The sequence below is a fragment of the Trachemys scripta genome, chromosome 8 (assembly GCF_013100865.1).
Source record: "Trachemys scripta elegans isolate TJP31775 chromosome 8, CAS_Tse_1.0, whole genome shotgun sequence".
NCBI lineage: Eukaryota > Metazoa > Chordata > Testudines > Emydidae > Trachemys > Trachemys scripta.
Window position 1 is genome coordinate 107,033,280 of NC_048305.1, and position 26,239 is coordinate 107,059,518.

Genomic DNA, 26,239 nt, shown 5'->3' on the forward strand with positions numbered 1-26,239 from the left:
CACCTACCCATTAGGAGAGGGAACGAGGGGGAGCTGGCAGCCAGGGCAGGGGCTGCTTGCAAACGGCGTGAATAATGTTCCTGGTTCCTAACAACATCCGAAAGGAAAGTCACCGCAGCAGACCTGGCCCAGATCCCACGGTGCAGCAGGGAAGGGACAATCCAGTTCCCTTTTGCAGACTGTGCCCGGGAAAGGGCAGTGAGGCTGCCTAGGGAAGGTGGGGAGGCAGATGAACCTTTCCAGCAGGCAGGAGAGGGGGTGACACGTCCGCTTTGCTGTAACAGTTGGCGAGGCAGCATCCTGACAGCGAAGGAAGGATGGGCCTGGGGTCAGAGAGAGCAAATGGGGTGGGATGACATCAGGATCTCCAGGCCCAGGGACACGTGAGCAGGTTGGCAGGGGATGCAACCCTGCTGCGACACCTGCCAATGCCTGTGCTGACAGCCTGCGTTGTAGGGCGTTCTCCAGTCCCAGCTCAGGACACTTCTCGGCTGTGGCCACGGCACGGTACCCCCAAGTCCTTTGCCTCCAAGGCCACATCTGCACTAGAGACGTTACCTCGAGTTCATTAGCGGCCCAATGCACGGACTTGTGCACACCGGACTTTCACCACACTCCCCTTAGCACGCATGAGCTCACGCCCACCACGTCACACCCTCAAGCCTAGGAGAGCCCCGGCTGGGGATGCTGTTTCCAAGACACTCAGGACGCCTGCCCCACCTGGCCAGAGATCAGTAGCGTGAACCTTGGCCCCCTGCAGGGTCATGGGGCGTGGGAACTGCTGCCCTGGGACATGCAACACCCAGAAAGGGTTAATTGGCTCGCAGGCATCACTAGGGCATAGGGGATCACAGATCGGCCAATGGCAGCTTGTTCTGATGATGTAATGCTTCTAAGCAGTGTTCCCATTGGTGAAATGTGTTACAATTGATTGTCTCAAGCTCGGTGGGTGGGGTTCTGAGCTGGCTCCTCCCCCTCTGGGTAAAATGTACTGTGGAGCCCCGCCCCTGGGCGGGGTTAATCCGGCTTCAATTTGGGTGTGTGCCTGGTTTGCTTATGGCCTCTGAAATCCTAGTTAGGAAATTTAATGTGGATAAATGTAAAGTAATGCACATTGGAAAAAATAACCCCAACTATACATACAATATGATGGGGGCTAATTTAGCTACAACTAATCAGGAAAAAGATCTTGGAGTCATCGTGGATAGTTCTCTGAAGACGTTCACGTAGTGTGCAGAGGCGGTCAAAAAAGCAAACAGGATGTTAGGAATCATTAAAAAGGGGATAGAGAATAACACGGAGAATATCTTATTGCCCTTATATAAATCGATGGTACGCCCTCATCTCGAATACTGCGTACAGATATGGTCTCCTCATCTCAAAAAAGATATACTGGCACTAGAAAAGGTTCAGAAAAGGGCAACTAAAATGATTAGGGGTTTGGAACGGGTCCCATATGAGGAGAGATTAAAGAGGCTAGGACTCTTCAGCTTGGAAAAGAGGAGACTAAGCGGGGATATGATAGAGGTCTATAAAATCATGAGTGATGTGGAGAAAGTGGATAAGGAAAAGTTATTTACTAGTTCCAATAATACAAAAACTAGGGACCACCAAATGAAATTAATGGGCAGCAGGTTTAAAACAAATACAAGGAAGTTCTTCTTCACACAGCACACAGTCAACTTGTGGAACTCCTTACCGGAGGAGGTTGTGAAGGCTAGGACTATAACAGTGTTTAAAAGAGAACTGGATAAATTCATGGAGGTAAAGTCCGTTAATGGATATTAGCCAGGATGGGTAAGGAATGGTGTCCCTAGCCTCTGTCTGTCAGAGGATGGAGATGGATGGCAGGAGAGAGATCACTTGATCATTGCCTGTTGGTCCACTCCTTCTGGGGCACCTGGCATTGGCCACTGTCGGCAGACAGGAGACTGGCCTAGATGGACCTTTGGTCTGACCCGGTACAGCCGTTCTTATGTTCTTAGTGTTGGTGGCACTGGTGGCGGTTTGACACCGCTGTGCCTGGTGCCGAGAGCTGGCTGGCGTGCAGGGTGCACTAGCAACATGCAGACCTGGGTTTCCTGCAGCATCGTACTGGCGTGTGCGTTTACACCAGGGGCAGCGTTTGGCACGGTCGAGGCTCCGGCATTGCTACGTGAGACACTAGCCATGGTGCCATGCTGGCCGCTTCTGCCACAGGCGCCAACTTCCCCTCTTTCCCCTGGGTGCTCGACCTCCCCTCTGGCCCCGGCCCCGCCCCCACTCCACCCCTTCCAACCCTTTCCCCAAAGTCCCCGCCCCAACTCTGCCCCATCCCTGCCAATATTCCAAATCCTTCCCCAAATCCCCGCCCCGGCCCCGCCTCTTCCCCGCCTCCTCCCCTGAGCGCGCCACGTTCCCGCTTCTCCCCCTCCCTCCCGGAGCGTGCTAACGGCCAGGCGGGAAACGCTGGGAGGTAGGCGGAGGGGAGGGGAGCTTGGCTGCCGGTGGGTGCAGAGTACCCACTAATTTTTCCCCGTGTGTGTTCCAGCCCTGGAGATCCCCCAGAGTCAGTGCCTATGGCTTCTGCCCTGGCTAGTGAAGCCGGGCGCCTGCCCCGCCCTGCCCATTTCTCCCAGCTGGCCGGGAGAGTGGGGCTCCCCGTCCTGCCGTGCTGGTTCTCGGGGCCCAGCCCACGCTGCGTGACTGATGCGCTGCTCTGGGCTCACCGAGACTGGCTGTGGGTTTTCCCTGGAGGAATGTACCAAAGCGGGGCAGGTCTCCAGGGAGGGGGGTGCTCTGCCATGGGGCTGACGGCGCCACCCCCTGACAGGCCCGGGTCTGGACACTCCCATGGGCCATGCCGGTTTGGGTGAGCTGCTCGCATTCCTCCCCTTTCCCTCCTGACCCCACATGGGCCCCAGCCCAGCAGCGACCCCTGGCTCATGCCGTGGGGACGGTGGGTTCAAGGGGAGTTGCCACCCCTGTCCTTTGGTCTGTCTGTCGCCGTGGGGTCTAGGCATTGTATGTAGGTTACAGAAGACAGGACCGGGCGTCTGTTTGAATGGGGCAATGAAATTCTCCATCCTGCTCTCTTGCTCCTATGGGACCAGATGCCTGGACCCTCCTGGCCTGTCTGTCTGGGGGCAGCCGGCCCCTGCCAGTCCAAGGCCAGGGCAGGGGTGTCTGGTGCACCCCAGGAGCTTGTGATGCATTCCAGGGAGAGCTGGGCTTGTGTGATCTGGGGCCTCCGGCCTGGAGCAGGCCCCCTGCCCCGGTCCCACGCCCTGGGAGCGCCCGGAGAAGGCCCGGCTGGCGGCTCGCTGGATCTCACAGCTGCATGGAGCAGGGAGGCTCCAGGCAGTGCCGTGGCGCTCCGGGTGCTCCGTGCGAGTGAGGGAGGCTGCCAGGCCAAGTGGTGACTCAAGCCCCAATCTGACAGAACAGGTCTGGGGCTGGGGTGCTCACCTGCCCCCACACGTGATGGGAGCAGCTCCTGCCCAGACACTGCCTTTCCCAGCCTGCAGCTCCGGTGCCCGGCCCAGCCAGAGCCAGGGCCCAGTGCTGGCCAGGGGGCAGGGAAAAGGGGCCGGCAGCCCATGGTCCTGTGTGTAAGCCCAGAGCAGAGGCTGGATGGGAGGGCCCTGCTGTGGGGGGAGGGCTCCCTAGCTTGCAGCACTCCCCATCTGGCTGTGGGCCCCTGCAGACCAGGGCCCAGGGGCTGGGTGGTCCCTGCGCAGCTCCCTTGGGGGTGAGCTCCTGGCACAGACTGGAGAGCTGTCCGTGGGGCCTAGAGGGGACAGCACACGGGGAGCACATGCGTGTGCCAGGCATGTCCAGGGAGCGTGTCGATGCAGCTGGCGGGGCAGGTGGGTGGTTTTGCTTCAGTGGGAGGGGAGTGAGGTCTCTGGGTGAGTCCCTGGGGCAGTGCTCCTGCCTGGCTCAGCCCGGTTCCCTGCCCCTGGGCTCTTCCCTGTCTGTCCCCGGGCAGTGCCAGGGAGATCCCCTGCAGGAACCACCCTTCCCTCCAGTCGCTGCTCTGCTTTGCCAGCCTGCCCAGCCAGTCCTGCCGCGCCACCTGCTCTGGGCTAGCCCCTGCCCCGGGCCTAGGCTGTGGGGATGGGAAAGGGCAGTTTTCATTCACTCAGACCCCCTCACCAGGGTCCTCAATCAGACGCCTCCCCGGGGGCCCCAGGCAAGGCACGAGCTGCTGGGCCCAGCAAGGGCTCTTCCATTCGGGCGGGCGGGCCCTTGAGAGCCCTGGGCTGGGTTCCTGGGTGAGTCTATCGGCCTAAGGCTGGTTTGCTAATCCATGAGTCATTCTCCTGGCTCCTCTCTGACCCCCGCCAATCATCACCGTCCTCCCTGCAGTGTGGGCACCCGCACGGGGCACAGGATTCCCGCAGCGGTGAAATCACCTCTCGGCTCCTACTCCAGAGTCCCCCGTGGAAGCATCCCAGGGTCCCATTAGCTCCTTTGGCCACAGCCTCACACTGGGAGCTCATGTTCGGTCGATTGTCCACCACGACCCCCAAATCGTTTTCAGAGTCACCGCTTCCCCTCCTGTGCGTTTGGCCGGCATGCTCTGCTCCTGGACGGATACATTTACATGCGGCCCTATCAAAACGCAGACTGTTTTGTACCAAGTGATCCCGATGGCTCCGTATCAGTGACCTGTTCACTGTTTACCTCTCCCCCAGGCGTTGTCTCCTTGCCAAACTGGCTTGGTAATTCATTACTTCTGAATTGTTTATATTACTGTAGCACCTACGAGTCCCAGGCCCGGAGCAGGACCCCGCCGTGCTAGGCCCTGTACAAACACAGAACAAGTAACGATTTAATCTGTTCTTCTAGGTCATTGATAGAAATGTTAAACAGCGCAGGGCCAAGAACCGTTCCCCGCTGCTCGGTGACAATTCCCTAGGCACAATTAAATCACAATTCCAGTTAGCCAGCATTTAATCCATTGACCGGGTGCCACACGCACCTTGTATCAGCCTAGGGTTTAATCAGCACGGTGTGCAGCACCACGCCAAACGCCTTACAGCAGTCTGCATCTGTTCCATCAGCCACACATGTGAGCTCTTCATCCAACAGGGTCTCTTTTCCGGAAAGCCCGGCTGGTCTCCAAAGCCCCCACTTCCTCCTGCCATGGGGATGCAGCGACTTAGGGGAGTTAGGTGCACAGCCTGAGTGCCCCATTAAAGATGTGTGCACATGCACACGTGTGTACACAAATAGACCCATACAGCACAGCCACCTGGCGTAGATACAGAAATCACACGCACACGTATTATGCATGTTGATGACTTTACTTCTGATTCTATAATTACGTGTAAGTGTGTGCGGATCCACCCTTATGGCACAGGCAGGACGTCAGGGTTCTGTTCCCTGCTCTGTTACCGGGCGACCATGGGTAAGTCATGGTCCTGCTCTGTGCCTCAGTTTCTCCACCTGTAAAATGGGGATGGGAAGACTGACCTACTGCAAAGGGTTAATTTAGCAGTGTCTGCGAAGCACAAAGATGCTTGGCTAGAGATGGGCATTGCTGGTAGCTTTGTAACACAAAGTGCATCGGCTGAAAGAATAATTTCTACGCCAAAGAGATTAGATTCAAGTGCTGAGGGAAGGTTCCTCCAGTCTCACCCCTGTGGGGCTCTGTGCTGCCCTCGAGGGCCTTGGGACCCCCATGGGCTGCAGCAGCAAAGTCCTTTCCAGAGGGTTGTTTCTTTTCTAGTCTATCGCCCATGGTCCCTCTGGGGAAACAACGCCCGCGAAGCTGCAGGGCAGTGCTGCTCGGGATTCATAGGTGCCAGAGTCGGAGCACGGAGCCCACACGAGCCGGGCGGCACTGGGCCGGCACCCTGCACAGAGCCCCTCTGCTACGGGGGTGACACGTTTTGGTTCAAGGCGAGCTCAGCTGAGCCACCAGCCACCGAAACACACGGTACTTAGGGGACAGCTGCCCTGTGGGGACTGAACCAGCAACCTCTAGAGCCCCAACCCTGAGTCCCTACACCCTGAGCTAAAGCACCAGACCCCCCGACTAGCCGGCTGGCTCCCATCACAGCCTCGCTTCCTCTGTGGCGCCTGCATGGAGCGGGCTGTTTAACAGCCGGAGCAGAGCTCACATTTGCTCAGCCTCCGAGGGAACGATGGTACGTAGCACTGACGAAGGAACGGACTCTGCAAGTGAAATCCCATCCGGCACCCCCGGCTGGATCTGCTCCTCGTCTGACGCCCAGGCAGTGAGCGAACGCGGGAACGTGAAGGAGCAGCAGGGCCAGCTCCCTCCAGCCGAGCCAGCTTCGCCCAGAGAGACGCCCAGCAAGCACCCGGTCACCGCAGGGCAAGGGCAGGCAGCGCTTGGGTCATGAACAAGCCCTAATGTTACGGGCTCAGGGCAGTGCCGCCTCCATCACTCCCAGGGATTTCCTGTGCGGGACCCTGCCGTGGGACCCTGCCGGATCGACTCCACTTGCACAGCTCCCATCAAAGGATCTGTGCTCCACTGCTCCCAAGAGGACATGAAGCAGGGGGTGGTCGGTGACACCCACTGCCTTGGCCTCCCATGACGGGTGCTGCCTGCCAGGGCCTGGATCCGACTCATTCCAGAAGGATTCCCAAGGATCATCCGGCCCTGACTGCTACCCCCTGCTGCTTATCCAGGTGGGCACCCAGGCTCTGGGAGTCAGGCTGTCATCCGTCCCTCGGGTGAAGGGCAGGGGCCCGGGCAGAGACAGACACATCCCGGAGGTGAATGCCTGGCTGCGCGGATGGCATCACCAGGAGGGCTTCGCTTGCCTTGACCCTGGGTAGCTGTTCCGGGAAGAAGGACTGCAGAGCAGAGATGGGGAGGAGTATCTGCGAATACAGCCTGGCTAGCCTACTGAGTGGGCTGTAAGCTCGGTTCAACGGGGGCAGGAGACAAAAGCCCACAGGTGAGTCCAAACCACAGTGACCTGGCGAAGGGTCAGAATCTGGGGGGAGCATGGGCAGCAGGGACAAAGGAGGGACAAGAGGGAATCCAGAGGGGAAAGCTCATGAACATCTGAGCTGTCTGTGCGTGAACGCAAGAAGTGCGGGGGAAAAAACAGGAAGAACTAGAAATATTACTGAATAATCACAATTACAACATAATCGGCATCACAGACACTTGGTGGGATAATTCACATGACTGCTATACTTGTCTGGAAGGGTACAACGTGTTCAGGAAAGACAGGCAAGGAAACAAGGGAGGAGGCATTGCTCTGTGTCTGAAAGATGTCTACACTTGCACTGAGCTTGAGATAGAAGAGGGAGGCAGACCTGTTGGAAGTGCCTGGGTTAGGATAAAAGGCATGAAGAACAAGGGTGATGTCATGGTAGGGGTCTACTACAGACCACCTCACCAGGAAGAAGAGGTAGACAAGGCTTTTTTTTTAAACAACTAATAAAAGCATCCGAAGCACGGGACTTGGTGGTGATGGGGGACTTCAACTCCCCAGACATCTGTTGGGAAAATAACACAGCAGGGCCCAGATTATCCAGCAAGTTCTTGGAATGCACTGGAGACAGACGGTGGAGAAAGCGACTAGAGAAGAGGCTATTTTGGATTTGATCTGACAGAGAGGAGCTATTTGAGCATTTGAAGGCAGCTTGGGTGAAAGTGATCATGAAATGAGAGAGTTCGTGATTCTAAGGGGTGGTCGGAGGGAAAACAGTAGAATAAAGACAGTGGATTTCAAGAAGGCAGATGTTAGCAGACTCAGGGAGTTGGTAAGATCCCGTGGGAAGCCAGTCTGAGGGGAAAAGAGTTCAGGAGATTTGGCAGTTTCATTATTACGTGCACAAGAGCAAACTATCCCAGTGTGTAGGAAAGACAGGAAGTAAGACAAGAGCCCACCCTCGCTAACCAGGAGCTCTACAGCAACCTGAGACTCAAAAAGGGTCCTGCAAGAAGTGGAAACTAGGTCAAATTACGAAGCATGAATATCAAAAAACAACACGCGCATGTAGGGACAAAATAATAAAGGCCACGGCACAAAATGAGCCAGGGCCATAAAGGGTAACAAGAAAACATTCTACAAATACACGAGAAGCAAGAGGAAGACCAAGGGCAGGGTAGGCCCATTACGCAACGAGGAGGGAAAGACAATAACAGAAAATGCAAAAATGGCCAAAATGTTAAATACCTCTTTTGTTTCAGTTTTCACCAAAGAGATTAACAGTGATCAGATGACTAACCTAGTGAACATCAATTTAAATGGAGTGGGATCTCAGATTAAAATAGGAAAATAACAAGTTGAGAATTGCTTAGACAAGTTAGATGTCTTTAAGTCAGCAGGGCCTGACGAAATGCACTCTAGAATATTTAAGGAACTGGCGGAAGAGATCCCTGAGCTGCCATTAGTGGTTATCTTTGAGAACGTGTGGTGGATGGGAGAGATCCCAGAGCACTGGGAAAGGGCAAATATGGTATTCTCTATAAAAAGGAGAATAAGGACAACCCAGGGAATTACAGACCAGTCAGTTTCACTTTGGTACCGGAAGGATAATGGAGCAAGTAATCAATTTCTGTAAGCACCTAGAAGAAAATATGGTGATAAGTAACAGTCAAGAACAAATCTTGTCAAACCAGTCTAATAGCTTTCTTTGACAGGGAAACAAGCCTTGTGGATGGGGGAGGCAGTAGATGTGGTATATTTCAATGCTGGTATGGCTCAGGACCTTCTCACAAACTAGAGAAGTATAGCCCAGATGAACCTACTATAAGGTGGGTGCATAACTGGCTGGAAAACAGTACTCAAAGTGTAGTTATCAGTGGTTCACAGTCATTCTGGATGGGCATAACGAGTGGGGTCCTGCAGGGATCAGTTCTGGGTCCGGTTCTGTTCAATATTTTCATCAATGATTTAGGTAACGGCAAAGAGAGGACACTTATAAAGTTTGGGGAAGATACCAAGCTGGGAGGGGTTGCAAGTGCTTTGGAGGACAGAATTAGAATTTAGTGTGATCTTGACAAACTGGAGACATTGTCTGGGGCATGTCTACACTACAAAGTTCTGTCGACCGAAGTGACTTTGGCATACAGCCGACGCAGTTATTAAGTTGCTTTGCGTGTTCACACTATGCTCCTTGTGTCGGCCGTGTGTGTCCCATTGTACTGTCAGTGCAGGGCATCGTGGGATGGCTTCTGAACGCCAATGTAAGCAGCGACGTCTACACTGACACGGCGTCGATCTAACTCCATTGACCTGGACTCTACCCAGCTCACGGAGGTGGCGTTATTAAATCAGCATCACAGGGCACTTACATCGTCGGGAGCCAAGTTTTAGCGTAGACACTTACAGAGTGAGGCTGACACAAGCTGCCTGGCATCGACCTAGCTCTGTAGTGTAGACCAGGCTTCAAGTAAATAGGATGAAATTCAATAAGGACAAATGCAAAGTGGTGCGCTTAGGAAGGAACAATCAGTTGCACAAACACAAAATGGAAAATGACTGCTTAGGAAGGAGTCCTGCGGAAAGGGATCTGAGGGTCAGAGTGGATCACAAGCTAAATCTGAGTCAACATTGGAACACTGTTGCAAAAAAAGTGAACATCATTCTGGGCTGTATTAGCAGGAGTGTTGTAAGCGAGACACAAGAAGTAATTCTTCCGCTCTACTCTGTGCTGATTAGGCCTCAACTGGAGTATTATGTCCAATTCTGGGCACCACATTTCAGGAAAGGTGGGGACAAACTGGAGAAAGAGCAACAGAGAAGAGCAACAAAAAAGGTTTAGAAAATATGACTGATGAGGAAAGATTGAAAAAAACTGGGTTTGTTTAGTCTGGAGAAGAGAAGACTGAGAGGGAACATGATACCAAGTTTCAAGTACATAAAAGGTTGTTACAAGGAAGAGGGAGGTAAATTGTTCTCCTTAACCTCTGAGGATAGGACAAGAAGCAATGGGCTTAAATTGCAGCAAGGGAGGTTTAGGTTGGACATTAGGGAAACACTTCTGAACTGTCAGGGTGGTTAAGCACTGGAATAAATTGCCCAGGGAGGTTGTAGAATCTCTATCATTGGGGATTTTTAAGAACAGGTTGGACAAACACCTCTCAGGGATGGTCTAGATAATACTTAGTCCTGCCATGGGCACAGGGGACTGGACTAAATGACCTATCAAGGTCCCTCTCCAGTTCTACATTTCTATGGTTCTGTGGTCAATAAGAACAGCCATATTGGGTCAGACCAATAGCCCATCTAGCCATTGTCTCTCTGGCAGCAGCCAGTGCCAGGGCTTCAGAAGAAATGAACAGGGCAGAGCAATTCTACAATGATTCATCCCTGTCATCCACTGCCAGCTTCTGGCCATGAGAGATTTAGGGACACCCAGGGCATGGACTTGCGTCCCTGCCCATCCTGGCTAATAGCATCAATGGACCTGTCCTCCATGAACTTATCTAGTTCTTCTTTTAACCCAAATTTTGACCGTCACAACATCCTCTGGCAAGGAGTTCCGCAGGTTGACCATGTGGTGTATGAAGAAATACTTCCTTTTGTTTGTTTTAAACCTGCTGCTTATTCATTTCATTCGGTGACGCCTAGTATTTGTGTTATGAGAAGGAGTAAATAATACTTCCTTATTCACTTTCTCCACACCAGTCATGATTTTATAGACCCCTATCGTATCCCCCCTCAGTCTTTTTTTCAAACGGAACAGTCCCAGTCTTTTTAATCTCCCCTCATACAGAAGCTGTTCCATACCCCTATTCATTTTTGTTCCCGTTCTCTGTACTTTTTCCAATTCTAATATATCTTTTTTGAGAACCACATGCAGTATTCAAGTTGTGGGACTATCATGAATTTATATAGTGATATTATGATACTTTCTGTCTTATTATCTATCCCTTTCCCCAATGGTTCCTAAAACATTTTTATCTTTTTTGACTGCCGCTGCACATTGAGTGGATGTTTTCAGAGAACTATCCACAATGATTCCAAGATCTCTTTCTTGAGTGGTAACAGCTAATGTAGACCCCATCATTTTAAATGGAAAGGTTGGGTTATGTTTTCCAATGTGCATTACTTTGCATTTATCAACATTGAATTTCATCTGCCATTTTGTTGCCCAGTCACCCAGTTTTGTGAGATCCCTTTGTAACTCCTCGCAATCAGCTTCAGGTGACGGGCTGGATCGCTTGATGATTCTGTTGGTTTCCTCAGGGGGACCTGGCATTGGCCACTGTCGGCAGACAGGAGACTGGGCTGGATGGACCATTGGCCTGACCCAGCCTGGCCGTTTTTATGTTCTGTGATGGAGCCCTCGGGGTGGTCATGGATGTGACCTGGGCAGATGGCCAGACACTTTCTGTTTGGGACTGAACGTTCTCTCCCAGTTGTGATGGGGGTAACCAATTGGCATCCATGTCAAGTGTCTGTGTTGCGCGGTGGTGTGGCTGGCTCCAGGTGGCCTAGCACTGGTGCTCCAGGCAGTGCGGTAAGGGGGCAGGGAGCAGGGGGGTTGGATAGAGGGCATGGGAGTTCGGGGGGGTGGGCAGGAGGTGGGGGTATGAATAGGTGTCAGGGTGGTCAGAGGGCGGGGAATAGCTGGGTTGAATGGGGGCAGGGATCCCCAGGGGGTAGTCAGGAATGAGAGGAGGGGTTGGATGGGGCAGCAGGGGGCAGTCGGGGCAGAGGTTCGGGGGGCGGTCAGGGGACAGGGAGAAGGGGGGGTTGGATGGGGCAGGGTCCCCGGGGGGCAGTCAGGAGGGAGAGGGGGGTTGGATGGGGCAGTGAGGGGGCAGTCAGGGGCAGGGATTCCGGGGGTGGTCAGGGAGAAGGGGTGGTTGAATGGGGGCAGGGGTCCCGGGGGACAGTCTGGAGGCAAGAAGCATGGGGGGTCGGATACGGGTCGGGGCCAGGCCACGCTTGGCTGTTTGGGGAGGCACAGCCTCTGCTAACCGGCCCTCCATACAATTTTGGAAACCCGATGTGGCCCTCAGGCCAAAAAGTTTGCCCGCCCCGTCTTAGAACTACGCCAGGCAAATAGTCTGTAACACTGGAAGCCTGTTTCAATGTGGCTCTAAGGGTCACGTCCATCTGCCCATAAGTCTCTGACCAGGGGATGACAGTAAAGCGCTGCGATGCTCTAACAATGTGCTAGGAGGGCCTTCGCTATTTGTGCTGTATTTGTATCTTCTGCTGGCCCACTTGCCTGCACCTCCCAGAGTTATCAGTGAGTATTGCTGAAATGAGCCACTCGTGAGCTGTGGGTCATTATCTGCTATTAAGATCTGCACTCTCGCAGTCTGCGATTTGCAGCCTGTAATTACAGGGTTACTCAATGTGTTGTGCAACAGCTCAATTTACAAAACCCTCTGAGTAACAGCCCACTAATAAGGGAGAATCTCTCCCATTTAACTCCAATAGGGTCTATATCAGCCTTGGACCAACAGCAGGCAGGAATCTCGCTAAGGTTTCTCTGGTTCTTGTGTATTCTGGTTCCTCTGATGATTGCAGGGTTCACACTTGGATACACCTGCCTGGCCAGGACAGAATATCCCAAGCTCTGTTCTTACACTTCCCAAGACCCAGAAGAGCACTGTGGATTATGACCTCACGTTGGCTGGAACTGTGACACAATCCCTTTGTAAGGTTCCTGCCCCATGCAGCCGCTCTATCTCTCTAGTCCCAGGAAATGTTTCCACTGGAAGTTGCTACAGCTTTTCCTACTGACCATCCACCTCTCGCCCGCTCTCGGAAAGCTGAATCATGGGTAAAAAGACTAACAGTTAGTCTTAAAGGTGCCACAGGACCCTCTGTTGCTTTTTACAGATTCAGACTAACACGGCTACCCCTCTGATACCTGAATTACGGGTGTTTTCATTTGAGCCTCTCACCTTTTGTTTCAGAAATGACTAGCACTTGAGTCATATTTAACTTCTCTTCCTGCAGTTCCCTGCTTTCACTGTTTACAGGTGTTCTTGAAGCAGTGTCTCTGCTCCACGGAGCTCCTTACCGGGCCTGTATTTCATCTTTAACAAGGACTTTTGCAATGTCACCATCATTTTCAGAAGACTAAGCCCCATTTTGCACAATATCTTATGGCTTCCAAGGGTTTTACCTTGGCAGATTTCTGCCCATAAATGTATTCATGGCTACGGAACACAATAGCCGGCATTTCTTTTTCTATCAGAGCCTAGTTCTTTGGGGTGTAGTCAGTGCTCCGGCACCATGCGCAGGAAGACAGCCCGGAGACCGTGTGCACTGGCTTCAACTGAGGCCCAACTCTGCTAAGAGATTTGGCACCTAACGATGGGTGAGGATCTGAGTCTGAGAACCTCGTCTCTCTGACAGCCTCCAACCGTGGCTCTGTGACACCCGTAGCCCATTCCCCAAAGCTCTTGCGAATGCTCTTACTGCCATTGTGCGTGTCCGCAAGCCACACCTCACTGTGGCAACAGCCGGGTGAACTTGCTGAGCCGTATCACCATGCGCATGGAGCTCCCGTTTCGGGAGGGAATTCCCTCTGGGCAATGGCCTCCACCTTTCTTAGCTCTGGCTGAACTCATCTGTGGCTGAGGAAGTGTCCTGGGTAACTAATCTGAGCTGAGCTTGGTCAGTTCTTTCCTTTGCCACAATGCAGCGCATTTGGGGCCATTCTCACCTCCAGCAATTACTTCCCTCCCATCCACATCCTCCGGGATCAAAGAGGTGATGATTTGGTGCTGAGGCAATCATGGCGTTGGTTAAGCAGCTGGCCTGTTAAGAACAATGCCTCTCACCCTGACACTATTGTCCCATTGTTTCCTTGCACTCCTCCGTCCCTCCCCAACCTTCTCTTGTCTTATACTTGAATTGACGGCTCTCTAGGGCAGGGCCTGTCTTTCTGTCCTGTGTTTGTACAGCGCCTGGCGCAGTGAGGTGCTATGCTCACACTCCTGGCCACGACGGGAATACAAATCAGAAATCACAATAAGATCCCAAAGGGCAGTTCCTCTTGCATTTCAAAGTCTAGCCTCGACCTCCTAAGCTGTTCTCACGGGGGAATGCTCACGCTGATGGCCGCATTCAAATGATTTGGCTCTGTAATTTAACATTCATAATTCATTATAATTACAGACTATCATCATTAATTATTATTATTATTATTCTGTCCACTCGGGCTCTGCTCTTTGTCTCTCTCTCGGCGCTAGTGCTTTTCTGGTTTTGTTTTTAAGCAGCTGAGTAAAGGAAGCGAAACAGTTTTTCAGTGTCAAAAATTCTGACTATTCGTAACATCCGTTGCTTTGGTTTAATCGCCAACGAGGCGGTACTGACGCCGCCCCGGCAAGCCGCAGTCTGGCACCTGTTGAAAACAAGCCTCCTGCAATCCTGGGATCCTGGCCAGGGCTGGCCTTTCCAGGAGCTTGGGAGAGCTGAGGTCGTAGGAAGCAAGAGACTGATCATGACTGAGGTTGGAAGATGCTATTTTGAGGGATTTAAGAAGCCTAAATCCTCCCACACTGGCTCAGGCCGGAGGAAGAAGCCTCGCCAAGGACCGTGCAAGAGGGAAGTCCATTCTGTGCTCACCACCGGTACATCATAGCCGTGTGAATCTGCGGCGGCTGCTGTGGAGCGCTAATGGTGCACATCTCACTGGGGCCCACGTCCGTGCGGCAGATCCCACGCCGCCAACGCAGCGACAAGTCTTTTGGGACAGCTTTGGCACCCGACTCAGGAGACAAGTTCTACGTCCTCTGCTTTGGGAGCTTGCTCCTCGATGCACGCTCCCTGCCAGTTCACGCTCTACTGAGAGGCCTCAGGCTTTACACAGCCACGCTAGTGCGGCTGGGCACGCGGGTTTCTTTTGTGCCCACCCTGTGAAAGAAGCGTCGCTTTTAATGTTAACCCTGCGTGGCCACTCCTCCTTTAGCAGACACTTGCTGGGGTTACATTTCCAATCGCTATTTTAAGATTTTCCTTTTTATCCCTGTAGCTCCCTTGTCACAAACCATCTTAGTGGAGGAACTTGCTTTGTAAATATTAAGAGACGTAAGAACACAAGAATGGCCACGCTGGGTCAGACCAGGGGTCCATCTAGCCCGGTCTCTGACAGTGCCCAATGCCACGTGCTTCCAAGGGAAAGAACAGAACAGGGCGGTTATCGAGTGATCCTTCCCCTGTTGTCCACTCCCAGCTTCTGGCAGTCAGAGGTTTACGGGCACCAACGACACGGGGTTACATCCCTGCCCATCTTGGCTAATAGCCATTGATGAACCTATTCTCCATGAATTTAGCTAATTCTTCTTTGAACCTATTTATAGTTTTGATCATCACAAAACCCCCTGGCAAGGAGTTCCACAGGTTGACTGTGCGCTGTGTGAAGAAATACTTCCTTATATATGTTTTAAAATTGCTGCCCATTACTTTCATTGGGTGATTGTGTTCTTGTGTTATGTGAAGGGATAAATAACACTTCCTTCTTCACTTTCTCCACACCAGTCATGATTTTACAGACCTCTATTATATCTCCCTTCAGTCATCTCTTTTCTAGACTGAACAGCCCCAGTCTTTTTAATCTCTCCTCATACGGAAGCTGTTCCATCCCCCTGATCGTTTTTGTTGCCCTTCTCTGTCCTTTTTCCAATTCTAATATATATTTTCTGAGATGGGGCAACCAGATCTGCCCGCAGTATTCAGGTGTGGGTGTAACATGCATGTGTATATCCACTATGATATTTTCTGTCTTATGATCTATCCATGTCCTAATGGTTCCCAGCATTCTTTGACTGCCGCTGCACATTGAGTGGATGTTTTCAGAGAACTATCCACAATGACTCCAAGATCTCTCTCTTGAGAGGTAACAGCTAATTTAGACCTCATCATTTTATATGTACAGTTGGGATTATGTTTTCCAATGTGCATTATTTTGCATGTATCAACATTGAATTTTATCTGCCATTTTGTTGCCCAGTCACCCAGTTTTGTGAGATCCTTTTGTCGCTCTTTGCAGTCTGCCTGGGACTTAACTATCTTGAGTAATTTTGTAACATCTGCAAATTTTGCCACCTCACCGTTTACCCCTTTTCCCAGATCATTTAGGAATATGTTGAATAGGACTGGTCCCAGAACAGACCCCTGTTTACAGACCTCTAGTTACCTCTCTCCATTCTGAACACTGATCATGTATTCCTACCCTTTGTTTGCTGTCTTTTAACCAGTTACCGATCCATGAGAGGACCTTCCCTCTTATCCCATGACTGCTTAGATTGAAACTTGTCACAGGCTTTCTGAAAATCTAAGTGCCCTATATCCACTAGATCCCCCTTGTCCACATGCTTGTTGACCCCCTCAAAGAATTCTAATAGATCGGTGAGACATGATTTCCCTTTACAAAGTGAAGCCGTGTTGACTCTTCCCCAGTAAATCGTGTTCATCTATGTGTGCCTGATAATTCTGTTCTTTACTATAGTTTCAACCAATTTGCCTGGTACTGAAGTTAGGTTTATGGGCCTGTAATTGTCAGGATTGTCTCTGGAGCCTTTTTTAAAGATTGGTGTCACGTTAGCTATCCTCCCGTCATATGACACATCACAAAAATGTCTGGTTCTGCGTTATCATCAGAGCTTGCTCTTTCCCAGCTGTGTTTTGCTTTTGGGGGTTGTTTTTGCAGTTTGCACTGGGGGAGAGGGGCGATAAACTTTGGAAATCTAGTTGCCTTTATTGCATGGATGGACCTATCTTCCATGAATTTAGCTAATTCTTCTTTGAACCCAGTTCTAGTTTTGGGCTTCACAAAACCCTTTGGCAAGGAGTTCCACAGGTTGACTGTGGATTGTCCTGCTGTTGCCTCCACATTTCTGGCACCCAAATCTGGTCTGTGCCTGTTGTTTACTCTTGAATCTTTCTGTATCTTTGTGATTAGAAGCACTTCGGTTCTCTCACTGCTTGTTAACTCTTTGCTTCGGGAAGCAGAGTTTTCACTAGCTGATCAACGGGCTCCCCTGGCTTAGTGTAAAAAGTACGTCTTGCCCAAGTGACATTCTTGGGTGGATCAAAGAATTCTTGACATTTCTGAAGGACTCTGGCTAGCAGTTTTTGGTCCCCTCCAGGGTGAAAGACTGGAATAGCAGGGGGTTGAAGTCAGAGTTAGGGCACTGGCAGAGCTTTTGGGGCCGGTTCCCCACACTGGAAGAGAGGAAGGATGGGAGAGGAGGGCTGGGGCACATAACTTATGAGGAGAGGCTGAGGGAACTGGGGTTATTTAGTCTCCAGAAGAGAAGAATGAGGGGGGATTTGATAGCAGCCTTCAACTATCTGAAGGGGGGTTCCAAAGAGGATGGAGCTCGGCTGTTCTCAGTGGTACCAGATGACAGAACAAGGAGCAATGGTCTCAAGTTGCAGTGGGGGAGGTCTAGGTTGGATAGTAGGAAAAACTTTTTCACTAGGAGGGTGGTGAAGCACTGGAATGCGTTACCTAGGGAGGTGGTGGAATCTCCTTCCTTAGAGGTTTTTAAGGTCAGGCTTGACAAAGCCCTGGCTGGGATGATTTAGTTGGGTTTGTCCTGCTTTGAGCAGGGGGTGGGACTAGATGACCTCCTGAGGTCCCTCCAACCCTGATACTCTATGATTCTATGACTGAGGGGCACTGGCAGAACTGTGTGTGGGGAGCCCAGGGCTGGGGCTGTGGGTTGGGAGTGAGTGGCACCGGCAGAGATGTGTGTGGGGTGCCCAGCACTGGGAGAACAGGGGGCTGCAAATCAGGCCTGGAAGCTGGGTGTGTGGGGGGGGGGGGTGAGTGGGGTTCATGGAAACCCAGGGCTGTGATTCCTTCTCCCCACCCCCATCCCTCTCTGGTCTGGCTTCCTGCCAGCGAGCAGCGGCTTCGGGGGCGGTGTGACATCACTGCGGGAGCCGGGTGCCAGCATCCTGGGATTTATGAATGGAGAGACACGCCCTGCGGGTGTGGAGGCTGGAACTAGCTCCCGTGTGGACTCTGCCGTAGGAGAGCTGGGCAGCAGCTGGTCACCTCTGCCACAGTCACCAGGCCCTGGCCTCGCCTGCCCACTCCCAGCCCAGCTAATCAGACCCTGCTGGGTGCGGATCAGCAAGGCCAGCCCCACGCTGATAAGGTGTCCAGGGTGTTCCCTGCCCTGTTTAGTTGCCATGGATTTGCAGGTTCCAAACATCCCGGGCATCAGTGCGGCCTGGAGCTGCCAGCCTTCCCCATCACCCCTTCCCCGGTGGGCAGTTGTGCCTTGGCTGCAGAGTGTCCCTGTAGAACTCCCTGCAGCAGGACCCTTGCAGCCCGCTGGCCCTGGAGCTGCAGAAGGAGCGAGCAGGAGGCTCTTTGGGGTGGGGACCATGCCCCCCACCCAACCCATGTATTGCAGCCGGTGGGCACAGCCAAACAGCGCCAGGATTTGCCCCCTGGGATCGCTCAGCTGCTCACTGGGGTCCCGCCCGACAGCCAGGGTAGCGTGGGAAGGGGCCTGCAGGTGGGCGAACCGGGCTGACTGCCGGCCACGCCCGGCCTGGCCCCAGAGCGACCTCAGTTCCCGAGCGGGTGGGCGGGCGAACCCCATTCGCCCTGTCAATTGCCCAACGGCTGCAGAGCAGGGTGAGCTGTGCCCGACCTGGCTGCTCCGAGTCACCCGCCAACGCAGGTAATTAGAGCTTCCCGGCACCCCTGCGACCCAGCCCACAACTCCTCTGCCCAGCCGCAGCCGTGCAGGCCCGGCCCGGCCCTGCCTGGGCCTCACGTGGCCCGTCAGTCGTGCTGCATTTTCTACATTCCTCCTGCCCGTTGAGTCACCAGGGCTCCCGTGCCAGGCTGGCTGGTTACCTGGATCAGCCGGCCGGGAGAGCTGGTTGGCCCGGCTCCTCGCCCCCCACCCCTCCGCCTCCACTGCCACCTCCTCCCGCCCCTGCTGGGCATGGAGCCGGCTGGCATCTCCAGAAGCTTTTGGGCTCTGTGCTGCCTGCAGCGCCCGTCTCGCCCCTTCCTGGCTGCTGTGGGCGGCCAGGTCCCCTGGCCCCCATGGTGGGGGAGGTGACCCCAGCCCCGCAGCCACTCTACCTGCAGGGCCACCCCCTGACCCAGCCCTGGCAGTGACAGAAAGCTGGGCACAGGCTGGGTCCATCTCCGAGCCGGGCAAGGCTCTGCCCTGGGAGATGCTGCTGCCGAGCTATGAAGGGAGCAGGATCAGCCCCTGCGTGGCCTGTGCCCTGGTATAGTGTTTCCTGTCCATTCATGTCACGAGAGCATCGGTGATCAGCGACCCCAGCAGCCTCCCCATCCGCCCTCGCTCTGCACCAGAGACCGATGGAGAGGGACGACCCGGGGGCCCCGGAGCAGGAGACCCGACGTGGCGGCTCAGAGCAAACGCTGAGCCAAGCTGCCCAGCAGGCAGGAGAAGCCGGGGCAGCGCTGGGAGGAGAGGGTGGCCGTACGGGACGGGGGGGCCGAGACGCCTGCGCAGCCCTGTGCAGAGCCTGAGGCAGCCCCCGGGGGTTAGTTCAAGTCCCCTGTGGATCAGTGTAAGCACCGCCCAGCTCAGCCGTTCAGAGCGTTACGGTAAAGTGGGGTCGAGGCTTCCCTGTGTCTGCTGCTCCAGGGAAGGCTTGTGCTGGGGGTGGCGGAGGGGAGGTGCCTTGCACTGTGGGGGGGGGAGGTGCCTTGTGCTGCAGGGGGGGGACCCCCACTCTGACCCCCATCCACCCCCCGCCAGCTTCTCAGAGTATCGAACCCTAGCGGCCGCTCGCCCCACGTGTGGGTGGCATGAGCCGGGCCGTGTGCACGTGGGATCCCCGCACGTGCCCTGGACAGGGCCTCACCAAGCACCAGCGGGTCAGGGCCTGCGGGGATGTGGCATTGTGGCAGTGGCCAGCAGGAGCCCACTGGCCCCTTCCCAGCAGCCACCCACCCCGGTGTGCACCGATTGGCACAGGAGACACAGGCCTTCGAGGCGAGCTGTGCAGAGAGGCCTGTGCGGACCCCTCCGACAGACGAACGCCAGGCTTCTCCGCGGCGCCCAGGGAGACTCCCGCCAGGCCCACGGGTGGGGTCTCCCCGGCGCTGCCCCTGGCTGGCATTGCCTGGCCGTGCCAGAGAGCTGCCGGCAGCGCTGTCATAGCTGTGCTGGTCGCTCACTGGCACAGAGCTCCTGCCAGCGGCTCCGTGGCGCCCTGGGGCTTGGCCGGGCTGCCCTGGGGCAGGAGAGCAATGCCCGGGCATCGATCCTGGAGCTCAACAGTGAAAGGCGAGATTCACCCCCGGCTCCCCCGCTGCGTGTGTGACAGAGAGTGCACAGGCACGTGCCAGAGCGTGAGACTCTGCGCCCCCCACCCCCGGGTGCTCCGTGGCTCGGTGGGGCTGGCTGTACCTGGTTGCACAGAGGGGACCCGGACGGCTGCAGTGAGCCCCAGAGAGCCCTGACCCCCGGTGCTCCCAGCTCTCCAGGGTCGCGCTGGGTTTCGCTTCGGTGGAGCCGTGGACGCCCCCCGCTGCAGCGCCACGAGCACGTGGCTCTGCCGGGGCGCAGGGAGGGCAGCAGGCAAAGCGGGCGCCTGGCTCTCCGGAGCCGAGCACTTGATGCCCCAGCACCATGGGGCCTGGCCGGATGATTCCGGCCCCCCTGCAAGTCGCCGGTTTGCTGACGCTGCGCCGGCTCAGCCCTCCGGGGCACCTGGCCATGGAGAGCAGGGCTGAAGGTGCACCATGCAGCCGGCTCAGCCCCCCATGGCCTGAGCTGCTGTGTGTGCACCTGTGTGTGTGTGCGTTTCTGTGCACATGTGCGTGTGTGTGCACGAGTGTGTGTGTGTGCAAGGAGTGCATGTGCGAGTGACTGTGTGCAAACAGGGAGGTGTGCACACGCGCTCGCAGAGGCAAATAACAAGTGTGTGTACGTGGCTGCGTGTGCCGGGTGAGCAGCTGCGGGAGCCTGGCTGGATGCAGCCTTGGGAATGTCAGAGCCGGCCAGGCCAGGCAGGGACCCGGCTCCCTGTGCCCTGCAGTCCATGCCCAGGGCTTCGGGCAGCCTGGCACTGCACAACCGTCCCCCGGCCAGCCTTGGTCCCCACCCCCGCATGCCCACTCTCCAGCCACCCCTCGGGAGGGTGCGTGGGTCCCAGCTCTGTCCCCGGCGTGAATCTGGAGCGACCCCCCTGCAGGGAGGGGACAGGCCAGCCCGCCGCACCCCGGCTCCCCTCAGGGCCCCCCTGCAGAGCTGCTGGGCTGACGTCAGCAGGACGGGGGCTGGCCCGAGTCCCCTCCCCCCGCCCCGTCCGCAATCCCCACAGACGCCCAGGAAGCTCACGTGCCTCCTGGCCCTGCCCCTGGCCCAGCTGCTGGCCAAGTCGTGCTGGATCTTGCCATGGTTTCCCGGCTGTCAGCTCGCGACCGCCTCTTCCCCATCCAGCCAGGCAGGTTCCCCAGCTGCCAGGGCCGGCTCTGTGCTCAGCCCCCTTCCCCAGCCCCGCCTCAACGGCCTCCAACCCCCTGTGCTTCAGGCTCCACGGCTCAGCCCCTGCTGCTCCCCTCGGGGCTGGCACCACCATGTAGGGGCCTCCCATGGGCTCCCTCTGCCGCTCGCCCGCAGGGGACCTGCCCCAGCTCAGCTTCCCCTGGCCCCAGCGTTTCCCCGTCAGCGCCGGCAGCACCGCGGTGGGCAGGCCGGGCCCCCCAGCGACGGGCCATTGGCACTGGTCCCAGCCAGCCGCTCTGAGTCACAGCAGAACCCAGGAGTGCCGAGGGAAACCTGCCGCCTCTCCCGGCTCTGCACGTCAGGCCTGGGCTGGCAGCCAGGTGCATTATTCATCGAGCGCTTCAGCGTCCCTGCAAGGCCCGGGGAGCAGGGAGAGCCCCAGAGGGACACGCTCCTGGAGTCCCGGGCAGGGCGGCCTTGGGGCGAACGGCACCCCGGCCCCTGCTGCCTCCCAGGCTCCCTCCCCCCTGCATTGTCCCTGGCCCCTTGGCCCGAGCTCCATTCCCTGACCTCGCACCCCAGGCCCACCCTGCCCTTGACTCCTGACCACGGCGCCCCTGACCACAGGGCCCTGGGCGGTCGCGTACCTGTCAGGCCGGCTGGGGACAGATCTACAATGGGAGGGCCCTGGCTTTTCCCCTCCTAGGGGCTCTGGGAGAGGGGAGACGGATGCGTCCGCATTATAATGGGTGAGATCTGGACATCACTGGGCCCTGCTGGGGCTCACGGCCCGATCCCGCTCTCCGTCAGCACGCTCAGTGGGAGTGACGTCCCGGCCGTTGCTCGGGGTCTGGGAGCGGAGTCGGGCTCTGTGTCTACGGCACTGATACGAAAATCAGCCCCATACAAAATCAGGGCAGCCCATCTCCCCAGGGCGGGACGCTGCTTCGCTGACAGGTCTCCAAAGACCAGAGCAGTGCAGCCTGGAATCCACGGGGAAAGGCGTCCGCTGAGGAGGAGGCATGAGAGGGGCAGGTGCTCACCCCGCAGAGCTGCCAGCGCGGTTGGTGCTGGCTCAGAGACAGGGTCACGCATTGGGGGATCAGGCCCTGGGGCCCCGTGCTGGGTACGGCTCCGCTGCTTCCATTGCCCGATCGCAGGACGAACCCGCCCTGGCGTGGCGAGAGCTGCGTTTCCCCGCTCGCCCCGCTGCAGACATCCTGTGTCACTTAAACCCCCCACCCCTGCTGGGCCGTGTCCTGAGCCGCGTGGGCACAGCTGGGGGGAACCTCCGGGGGTGCAGCCACCCCAGAACCAGAACCAGAACAGCTGGAGCCTTTTCTGAGGGCATGGAAATAAACTGCTCCCTTCAGCTTCTCCCCCCAGACAGGGCTCCTCACACCTCAGCATGGCTTCAGTCTGGCTGGCTGGGTGGTATGCTGCCCCCTCACTGTAGTATGGCACTGAAATCACCATACCGTCTGCACGAGCACTGCCCCGCCCTGTGCAATGGGCACTGAAATGCACCATACTGTCTGCACGAGCCCTGCCCCGCCCCGTGCAATGGGCACTGAAATCACCATACTGTCTGCACGAGCACTGCCCCGCCCCGTGCAATGGGCACTGAAATGCACTGGCGTGTCTGTGCTGGCTCTGCCCTGCCTCTGCCACGGGCACTAGAAAGCACCAACCTCACCCCCATGGTTTCCAGTTCCAAACCAAACCCAAGCGAGGAGCCCGCTGCCCGTGGAAACGTCCCTGCTGTTGACAGACTGGGATGCCATTGGCTCCAGTGACCTGGAGACCTGGGCCTGGCTCCCTTCCCAAAGCCCAGCGCAAACCCAGCTTCGATGCGGGGCCCATCCCTGCGTGCAAGCTGTGCCGTTTCCTGCCAGCCGTCCACCTGCACGTTGGCATCTCTGACCTGCCGGGAGCCGCACAGGCAGCAAGGCTGGGGGCAGGCAAGCGGTGCAGGGGTCCGAGCGGTGCAGGGGTCCCCTGCCATTGCTACACTGCTGAGGGCCTTAGACCCCTCCCCAGGGGGAGACCCAGGAACGCGCTCCCCTTCGCCCCGCGTCAGCTGTCTCCACGCTAGGGGCTGTATGGAGCAGCTGGGTGCGGAGCAGCCCTGACGCGGGGCTGAACTGGTTTAATGAAACTGATGCTAACGAACACGTGTGTAGACAAGGGCTCAGGAAAGCACAGGGCGATGGAGCCGCTTGGAGTGGAGCCGATTAGAGCAGCCTGGGAGCAGGGGAACGTCGCGCCAGTCTGCCAGCAAGTGCAGCCAAACCGAAGCCGCTTTTAAAGCAAAATCAGAGCAACCACCAGGGGCTGAGAGGGGTTGAACCCGTTTAAAGAAATCGGTGTCAGTTCACACCCTTTGCACAACTGGTGTGAGTTGCTAGTGTAGACAGGCCCTTAGACATGCAGCCCTAAAGACCGGACGGGATCAGATTTGAATAGGTTAAAAAAGAGTTTCAGAAGCGCTGACGTTGTTTAGGCCGATGGGCCTGTTGACTTCCCAGTGCAGCTGGTACCCTGCCCTGCCTGCCTCGGGCCCTTCGGAGAATCCAGCCCTCGCTGATTACCAGGGCTCGGAGGCGGTGATGTTAGATTGGAGCCATTTGGATCCGATTAGATGAGATCAGACAGATTCACAAAACCAGGGCAGGTTGTGTGCACGTCGCATGGTCACAGTGTGTGTGTGTGCACGTCACAGTGGGAATGTGGGTGGGCGCATGTTTGCATGAGCGTGGGTGGGTCTCTGCGTGTGCTGGACAAGTGGGGCTGTGGGCACATGAGTTGTTTATGCCCATCGTGCAGGTTGGCTTTGCTGCTGCTGCGTCTCCAGGGTGACCTCACACAGAAGAACAGCAACCTTCATGCTTCAGGGCACCAGGTGACAGCTGTGGGGGGGTCAGGAAGGCTGCTTTCGCCCAGGTACAGGACTAGACAGCTGGCTGGGCCACAATGGGAGGGTTGTTCACCTTCTCATGAAGACCCAGGTCCCCACCACTGACAGAGCAGGATGCAGGACTGGACACTGGCAGTTTGTCTAGGGAGCAAGCCAGAGCGGCTGGTGTGTTATTGGGGTTCACGTCCAGCTGGCAGCACACGCTGGATGCCAGCTGTGCTGGGCATGGGGTCATTCCTCCCTCGTGGGGTGGGTGGCTTCTTCATTTCTCTGGGACTGAGTCACTCCATCCCCCGCAGAAAACACTGTGGGCAGCAGAATTGCGACACAGTGGGTTCCTGCGATGCCACACCCTTTGTGCCAGCTGCCCGCTGCACCCCTGAGGCTGCCAGCCTGGTCCTGCCCCCCAACATTGGCTGCCCTCCCCCTGCGGTCATCGCACACTCAACCACAGCTTCCTCTTTAGACCCGACGTGATTCTGTTCAATGGGGATCCCAGCTCTGCCCCCCGCCCTACCCAGCTCCCCACCTGACAGCTAGTAACTACCCCCGGCCTGGCCCCGGGCTGTTGCAGGGTTACTGGATTGCCATGTACCCAGTTCTGTGCCAGTTTATTAGCTGGCACCCACATGAAAGCCAGGTGCCCACTACCCACAGCCTCTCTCCTGAAGCAGGACCGATGGCAAAGGCAGCCAACTGGCTGGCCCAGCCGGCGAGCTGCTGGGATGCCTGCTGCTTGGTGTTCTGTCTGGAGCGGGAGTGGTTCAATCAGCCCCTTGTTCCCGGGTCGCGCCCCCTCCCCTTGGAGAAGCAGCGAGATGCCCCAGCAGGTATTGCTCTGCGCCGGGCGCTGGCTGGGTCCCGCGCCCTGGAGGAAAGGTTTGAAAAAGCAGCACCTTGCATACGAGAGCAGCTTGGTGCAAGGACACGGGGGACCTACCAGCGAACTCGCCGGAAAGACGAGGGCGCCGGGTCCCAGCTCCGGGTCTCTCCTGCAGCCTGCTCCGCGGGGCTGTGTCCAGACTGGCTCTCCCAGGCGGTTAGCAGCCAGACAGCTCCACCGCCAGCTGACGACCCGCCACGAGGCGCAGGTGCTGGTACCGGCCCCGTGGTGCCGACGAGGACGCCAGGGCACGGGGCGGGGCCGACGTGCCCAGATGGGGAGCCTGGCTGCTCAGGCCAGGAAGGACTGCGCTGCCCAGTCTAGCTGCCCCGCACGGCCCAGGCTCCCCGGCAACTCCTGCCCTGGGCCCAGTGACCTGCGGCTGCAAACCAGATCGTGTCTCCTGGGCACACCCTCTCCCAGGGATGGGGGACCCACCGCCTCATCCTCCTTCCTGCAGAGCCGGGGGCCCAGCTAAGAGCAGCGCCTCGTACTGTAAATAAACCATCCCTCCCCCTTGGCAATCTGCTCCCCCCCGGGGCCAATCGCCCTCCCTCGTCATGTGAGCAGAGCCCAGGACATGGCTGGGCCCCAGGGCTGTGTTCAGGCCGCTAAGCTACACTGTCAGGAGATGGGATCGCCGCCCTTTATCGTTCCCTTCCCCCAACCCCGGCCAGGACCCTGCCAGCTGTGGGGCCAGCCCCGACCTGCAGGAAGGTTGGGGGCTGGCCTGAGCTCACTGGCCTAGATGCCCATCTGGCTAACAGGCTGCAGCCCCCTTCTGGGGACGCTCTGATTTCGGGGTCAGGTCAGTTTTGTTGAGGTCGGGGCAATGTTCTCCTGGGATTTGAGGGTGGGTGGGGAGCCTGGGGTCAGGAGGCCATGGGGGGCCAGTCTCCAGCAGGGAAATGGCTCTGGCAGGGCTGGGAGTAGAGATATTGGGGCTCGTTCCTGGCAGGATCCCAGCACTGGGGGACTGGGAAGGTAACGGGGGGGGGGCTGCTTGGAGATGAGAGCAGCCACTTGTGAGGTACAAAAACCAGGCACATCTGGGAGGATCCTGAGCAGGGCAGTGCTGGGGGGT

At 56.5% G+C, this 26,239-nt stretch overlaps 1 protein-coding gene across 1 annotated transcript in view; it reads left to right on the forward strand.

Annotated features, from left to right (window-relative positions):
* The first annotated feature begins 24,951 nt into the window (after positions 1–24,951).
* CCDC24 (coiled-coil domain containing 24) overlaps positions 24,952–26,239 on the forward strand; it is a 114,450-nt gene continuing 113,162 nt past the window's right edge. The window contains exon 1 of the mRNA XM_034780110.1: positions 24,952–25,383. Within this exon, the coding sequence (XP_034636001.1) occupies positions 24,952–25,383 (432 nt within the window). The remainder of the gene's footprint in view (positions 25,384–26,239) is intronic.